The following is an 8,144-nucleotide window of genomic DNA, read 5'->3' on the forward strand; positions in this document are numbered from 1 at the left end:
TTCGTCCCTCTTTTCATTCTTTTTAGGAGCTATTTTCTTTTTTTGCTCCTTATTATTTTTCTTAGGAGCCACCTTTTCTTTTGGCTTCGGCTTTTTCTTAGATATTTTTGTATTTTTAATAAGTTGAGGCTGGATCTCAACCTGCCTGATGCCTTGGGGGTTTGGCCCATAGAGGATGTGTATCATGTTGCACTCTTGTTGACGGCGTGGCCTGAACTCGAACTTCTCTTCTTGGCCATTAATGTTGAAGCGGATTTTTCTAGCCCCAACATCAATCTGTGCTCCAGCCGTACTCAAGAATGGTCTTTCAGGATTAGTGGTGTTTCTTTAGTTAGCTCCATGTTGAGCACCACAAAATCCACTGGAACATAGTATCCTCTGATCTTGAGAGGGATGTCTTGAGCAATCCCTGCCGGGTACCGGACTGACGAGTCTGCCAACTGGAGTGTCATGGTGGTTGGCTCCAAGTTGGTGAAGTTCAGCCTGCAAAAGACTGATTTCCGCATGACGCTCACACTCGCCCCCAAATCACATAGGGCGTGGTGGAATTGCTGGGCCCCAATTGAGCAATAGATTGTGGGGCACCCAGGATCCTGCTTCTTCTCGGGCAGCTCATTGAGTATAGCTATGCTACATTCTTCTATCAGCTTGACAACTTCAGTGGATGACAATGGTCGCTTCTTGTTGATGATGTCCTTGATGAACTTGGAGTAGGACGGAATATGCAAGACATCCAACAACGGTACACTGACGTGCGTCTTTTCGACCTTTTCCACGAAGCGGAGTAACTGTTCATTTCTGTCCTTATTCTTCCTCCTTTCTGTTGTGGGAAAGGGTAGCACTGTGGTGTCCCCATAGTTGTTTGGGGTCGGCTCGTCTTCCATGGATTCTTCTGATGGTTGAGCCGGCCCTTCTGCCTATGTTTCCTCCTGTTGCTGTGGCGCCCTTCCTGTCTTATGGTTAGGATAAGGGGGATCACAAGTGGTCTTACCCCCTCTCATGGTAGAAACAAATGCTTTAGCGGCAGAAGCAAGCTGAGCTACTTTTAACTTGATCTTCTTATTAAAAGCTAGCTGATCTCTAACAGAAAGGGTCAGGCCATCGAGCTTTGTATTTATGTTGACAAACATTTGATCGTTTTTAGAAATCTTTTTAACAAGATTTTCATTGATTTTGGCCTGACCTAGCACAAGATCTTTCAGCGAAGGCTGGGATGAATTAAAACTGGAGTAATTACCTTGGTGGCGGTTCTGGTTGTTCCACCCATTACCTTGCTATTGTTGGTAGAACCCGTTATTGATGAACGATGCGTCCTCCTAGGTTCCAGGGCAATTGATCCCCATGTGGCCAACATTCCCACATTCCTCACACGTCATGCGTGAGACGATGGCTTGGACAGTGCCGGTGGTAGGATCAGTGGCCTGTCCGTCCAATCTCTTCATTAGTAGGTCTATTTTCATGGCAAGCAGATCTGTCTCCTTCACAGTATGCATGCCTTTTTGTGTTTTGTGTCCCTATCTCCAAGTCTAGTTGGCTACCATCTTCTCAATTAATGTCGTAGCATTCTCGATGGTCAGGGAGAGGAACGCGCCTCCAACAGCGGCATCGACGTGCCCCTTAGACATGGGCGTGAGCCCCTCATAGAAATTCTGAAGCACGAGCCAATCTTCCATCCCGTGTTGGGGGTAGGCCTAGATGTACTCCTGGAGACTTTCCCAAGCCTTAGGACTGGATTCGAGTGAAGTCTGCTGGAAGTTTGATATATTTACCCTCAGAGCATTTGTTTTGCTCATGGGGAAAAATTTGACGAGGAACGCCACGGAACATTTGTCCCACGTGTTGACAGCTTCCTTGCTCTGGTAGAACCATTGCTTTGCCTTCCCCGAGAGGGAGAAGGGAAACAAGCGGAGCTTGACGCTTTCAGGTGCAACATCCTTGATGATGATGGTTTTGCACAGCTCAAGGAAGTTCTATAGATGTGCCTTTGTGTCCTCACTTGGCAAACAATAGAACTGGTTTGCCTGCACCATCATGAGTAGGCCAGTGCGAAGCTTGAAGTTTCCATTCCTAGTGTTGACTGCAGGCCCAACGAGCACGTTGGCAACAGTGGTGGTGGAAGAGTCGCGGAGTGACCTGGCCATGGTGGTTGAAACAGATGGTGCGGGGGTGATTGGTTCGTCTGTCAGCGGCGTGGCAGAGGAAGAAACGGCACGAGTCCTTTTCTTCCTTAGGAGTGCCTCTGGATTGCTGTTGAAGTTTGCTGGCAAGTTGAAACCGCTCATACACTATCCTGTTTTCATTCCAATAAAAAGAGGAAGAAAACAGCAAAGATAAGCCTGCTTAAACTATGGCTACCAATGCTTATTTTGTAATCAATGCTAAATGCCAAAGCTAGATGTTTGCATTGTTCTTTGCCCTCCCCGGCAACAGCGCCAGAGGTGCTTGTTGGCATTTCTTAGCGTCACTACTTAAGATAGACTATAAATCCATCATTAGCAATGGCACAAATGTCAGGTGTTGGTATACCATAACTATCGTTACGTCAGAGAGATAACCCAAGGCCTTTAACGGCGCCGGCCTTAGCAGTGCAGTCACGTAACAATAATTAGGAATGTCAAATTGGCCATCCTAACCATCCTTACTTACGATATGCAAAGCTGTAGCACGGCACTGGATAAATGCACAGAGTTTACAATCTTAAGTAACGGTACTTAGGTACGCCAATCAATAGTTCATGAATATAAAGAATAAAACTACAAGCGAACATAACTATTATTGTAGCATTTCAACCCGTGAGTATTCAAGGGTTATCGTATTTAATCCTGTAGGAGGGCATAACAAATGCATCTAGCTTGGTTTGTAGCATGATCACTTATTGAGATGCATAGGTAGACATAGTCTAATCAGGGGTTACGGCAGGCTCTTAAAACATGGATAGTGGACACACTTATCGGGGCAACCTCAAGGAATAAAGAGAAAATAAGGAAATAAAAGAAATAAAGAACAACTAGTTAAGTCGGCATTGATCTTATATAACTATTCAAAGAAATGATAGTAGAACATCTAACCAATATAACTAGAGTTAGAACTAAGTCTGAGGCTCTGGGGAGATCCCCGCAGCTGGACATCCAGCCGATAGGGACTTTACAGAACTCCTACCGGAATACCTGATCGTGGGGGAATACAGGGATGACAGGGATGACAGGGCTATCACTAGCCTGCCACCTACCCCTCTACCCGAAAGATACCTGCGCATCTGCTGATCTTCGCATACCCGAGCACCTCGCCCGTGTAATTGGAAACGCCTCCTAGCCTCCCGGGACCCCAACCCTTCGGATTGACAGGCTCGGCTAAGAGTGGCCATCACAACCCAACGAACCGTTACCCCAATCTTAATCCTTTGTCTATTCATACTAATTCGATGAACGATGACGAACAAGGATGAACACATCATAGCACAAGAACTAAGAACTAGTTCATATACTATGAACAAGATATGAACACAACTATACTCTAATTCAATTGCATAATCATATAAATAAGATAAGAACTTGCTCATGGAGGAGAACTGAATTGTATTCATACCAAGAAGCTCTAAGATCCTCCAAGGAGACAAGCTCTCCTTGCTAGCTTTGCCTTGTTCTACTAGTGAATCTAAACTAAAGAACAAGTGTAGAGATGTGAGGTGTATTGCTCCAAATGATGGTGTTTGTGTGTTGAATGGTGTGGAGCCATCTATTTATAGCCCAACAAGGATGGTTCATGGTGATCTAAATTTGGTAGGAGGTGAAACCCTCCTATGCATGCCGCCATGCAACCGCCTGAAAAAGTTGGGACCGAGTTGCTGTCACGGGGGGTGCGCCCGCACCAGGGTGCGGCCGCACCACTGGTGAGCCCCCTGGCCACTGCCTTCGTGTGGTCGATTCGTCTCTGGGACCTAATCCTTCCTGTGGTTACGGATGGATCCAGTTCGGTGTTTTGGTGGGCTTTTCCATTTATCTTTGATTTGCGCCTTTTCTGAATATGCTTTCTTGAAGTGCACTTTCTCATGTCTTTTGCGCCTTTCCACATGTCATACCTGAAATTGATATTTGCAATAAAACTTGTGGAAAGGTTAGTTCAAAGCCCTACCATCTATTTATTTTATTTACTAAAATGATGTTTATAATTATAAGATAAGGGGTACCAACAGAGGGCATGCAGATCATTCAAAAATGTCATTCATCACCATATGGAGGTCATTGTTGACGGTCCTTAAGTACCAAATATAATCATCAGATAAATAAAGAAAAGGATCCAAATGCAACCAACACCCAGACTTAGGGTTTTATCTGACAGAATTCCACAAGTTTTGGTGTTTGTCTATTTTTGCAGGGGGTTATCAGGAAATATGGAGAAAAGGCCCACATGTCGGGTTTACATAGAGATATTAACGTGCCGTGCAATTTTCTATCATCTAGAAGACTCTAGAAGCCACGGGAACGAACGGGAGGCCGAGCGGGCCCGGGGGCAGGGTGCCCGCCCTCCCCCCTTGGGCGCCCGCCCAGGTGTCTTAGCTAATCAGGCTCCACCTTGTGGATTATGCTCGACCGACCTAACGGATTAAGGAAAACCGTGTGATTAAGGTTGGTTTGATCCGACAGCCCATATTCATATGGAGGGGCTATATAAGCAGGCCCCCTAGCCCCTAGAGGAGGGCAATCCCCATTATTCATTAGCATATTTTCCAGAGAGGATTCAGAGAGAGAGGTTCCGTTAGAGATCCAACCTCATAGGGCGTAGCATCCAATGTGAGAGTAGAATTAGTTCTACTAGATTGAGAGAGATAGAGTGGAGGTGTAGATCGGAGGAAGCCCGGCCTGTCGGTGTCTACTCCGAGGTTGTACCTGCGGGATCAAGCCTCCTAACCCGAGGCTTGCTCCTAGGATTCTTCAGTATTTTGACTTCTAAATTCTAGTAAATTCTTTGTTTTATTGTTCTTTGGTTTATGAGTTTACTTTGATCTCTTTGCGTAGAGTTTAATGCAATCATCGCTAGCGTAAACGTGGTGTTTGGGCTAGGATACTCATAGATATCCCCTGTCTAGCCAGACCATGGTAGTAGCGAGGAACGTGACATTTCCGAGTTACCTTTGTAGCCCATAATCCCGTTAGCAGGATCGATAGGGTTTATAGGTGCGGATCGAACATCCTGGTGTATAGATTCCGTGAGCCTCCCCAACAGAACAGTAGATCATCCTTAGCAAGGTTAGAACGAGGGTGCAGTTGAAGTCTTCTCTATACATCGCTCACATCGAATCACATTGTTTGTAGCCTAAAGGGTAGTAGCAATAGATTTGGTTAGTCAGATGCACGCTTTCTTCCAGTGGTAAAAATATAAATACGATACTCTAGATAATCTTCCGGGTGAAGTGCTCACCGATATCCGTGCGCTTGCAGATCATTTTCTAATGGCGTTAACAAATATCAACAAGCATTTCTGGCACCGTTGCCGGAGAGAAAGACGGTTTGCTGAGACAACTTTGAGTCTTGCTATTATCTTGCATTATACTTTTATACTTTTATTCTTTTATCTTTTATTTTTTCCATCTCTATGGATAACTCAAATTCCACACCTATTATTGAATTTTTTGCACATTCGGAGACCAGCCATAGACCATGGGAGTCAACAAGTCCTTTCTTTGCCCCTAATTATGATCTGTGTCCGGAGTTAATTGCAATAGGTCAAAACCAACCCTTTTCTTTAGCCGAGGTCCTATCTTTTAATCAAGAAGATAATGAACTTTTAGCTACACCTAGGGAATCTTTTAATCTTTCAATAAATTCTAGTTTAGACCTAGCCCTACAAGACCATGTTTTTCCACGATATTTTCATATTGGTCTTAATCATATAACCTTTGGTAGAGTTTTTTTATTTCTTTATCTGTTAGTAAATCAAGGTATGTCTTCAGTCGTAGACATCCTTCTTGCACTAGTCTTCATAAAAAAATCCTAGAGATAGAGAAGGAATCATCTCCACATGAGGAAAGGAAGTTTCAATAGCCGATTTCCAAACATTTCAATCCCATGATTCGGTTATCCAACCCAAACTAGTAGTGCTCCAAAATCATCTAAGGGAAGAAAAAATTCTACCTTTGGAAATTCATTTTGGGATGAGCTTAAACTTCCTGCTTCATAAGAGACCTTTTAGTGCATATAGTCTGAACCTTCCTAAGAAGGGATCTCTTAGAAAGCATCTCAAATCCAATCCCTCTAATGGACATCTAGAAAGACTCAAGGATAGCATCTTAAGTGATGCAACAGAAGGAGAGCGAAACCATTTAGAAGACAATCTCATCTTCTCCCCTTCTACGCCCACTTTTGATGACTCGTTTGAACCTATCTTTAAACCCATCCTTGAGCCTAATAATTTCTACTATGCTCTTTCTCTTGAACCTCCCGATGATCCTATAAATCTCTCTAGACATCCCATGCATAAGAGTCACCAAGATCATAAGGAGGATCGAGAAGAGCAACATCAATAGCTAAAGGGCATTAAAAATCCATGAGCTATCACCATTGAGTGGATGGACAAGGAAGAAGCCTTAATGGATTATGACTTTGGCTCAATTTAAAATGGTGAGTTCTTGACTCACTTTGAAGATGAGATTCATCCAACTATAGAAGAGGACAGAGGCGAGACCAATCTAGGAGAAACTCTGAACAATCAGATTGGAGACGAAGATAACATTAATGAGCATGGAATTTATTTCATAGCCACTTCGTTTATTCCATGCTCATATGCAACATCTTCCCAATCTATTGGTCTCTCCAACATCACCGCATTTGAGATCTCCAACCCCCTCTTCTTTTCTATTTATAAAAACTTTAAAAGGGCGGTTGTCGATGCATATGTCTATAATAAATATTGCAGATCTCGTTGCGTTGATCTTGATATAGGTCAGCATTGGAGGGGAAACCACTTCGCCGACATAAATTGATTATTTCCCAAGGACAAGCTTAGTATCCTAAAATAAGCACTAATCAGATCGTAACATGAGCTTTTAATTATTTGCAACATTACCTTGTGTATTGACCATATAAGGATAATTGTAAAAATATTTCTTTGGGTATTCTTGTCACTAACCTTTCCAGGATTGGAGCAAGAAGATCGGATGAATGACAAGCAGAAGGTATGTTCAACCAATCATCATACAACATTCAATTAAATTCATCCAAACTTGAATTTTGCAAAATTCAAGCTTCGGGGAGTACTTTACATAAAAACATCCTTTGCCATGTTGCTATGTTGGTTGTACCTACCTTTGAGACATGCTTAATTTGTTAAATACTAATCATACTACTTCATCTCCACTTGAGTAGATCTCTATAAATGCTCTCATGCTACCTTTATTTGCTTTAGTATATGCCTAGGTTTGGAGTAGTTTCATTTATCTCTTAAATAAGCATGGTGCTTAGTTTAGGAATGATGATCTTACTTCCAAGGGATTTTGAATTAAGCATGGTGCTTAGGTTAAAATGCCCTCCTAAAATCAAATTAGACATGGTGTCTAGGTTGATTTTTGAGCCGATAGTATGCTATAGTAGATATGGGATATTTTGTTGGACTAACCCCTGCAGGAAAAATTTCAATATCGACCTGGGAAGTCCTGAGATAAACTCACATTGGAGACAAAGAGAGAGACACATGAAGGTTAACAATTTACACAAGGAAGGCATAGCTCACAAGAGATGATCCATGGAGGGTGCCACAAACACGATACACAACCAGTAAGAAAGAAAAGCTTCCACAAGGTGATACTATACCATCACTCAAGTAAGGTAACATCTTAAGGTACTTGACTATCACTTTTATAAGCTTCTCCTTAGTTCTGGCGTTCATATGAATAAAAGAGACAAACATGCATGATTTACAACTCTAGATTAACCAACACAATTAATTCAACATGTTTAGTCCTTTAATCTTTGTTCTTAGTACTACCTTCGTGATCCCACACTCCTAATCATATAAGCTAAAATGTTGCACATTCAATCTTTGGAAGATATAAAAAAACATAAATATAGATAGATTATCTTTCCATTAGGTCGAGCGATCTGATCTCACAAATGTTTTAAATGCTACACTCATGATTATATTATCCATCA

General features: G+C 42.5%; 1 protein-coding gene across 1 annotated transcript; it reads right to left on the reverse strand.

Moving 5' to 3' along the window:
* LOC110437538 lies at nucleotides 294-884 on the reverse strand. Its single transcript, XM_021466009.1, has one exon. The coding sequence runs from the start codon at nucleotides 882-884 to the stop codon at nucleotides 294-296; it is 591 nt and encodes a 196-aa protein (XP_021321684.1).

The sequence above is a fragment of the Sorghum bicolor genome, chromosome 8 (assembly GCF_000003195.3).
Source record: "Sorghum bicolor cultivar BTx623 chromosome 8, Sorghum_bicolor_NCBIv3, whole genome shotgun sequence".
Classification (NCBI taxonomy): domain Eukaryota; kingdom Viridiplantae; phylum Streptophyta; class Magnoliopsida; order Poales; family Poaceae; genus Sorghum; species Sorghum bicolor.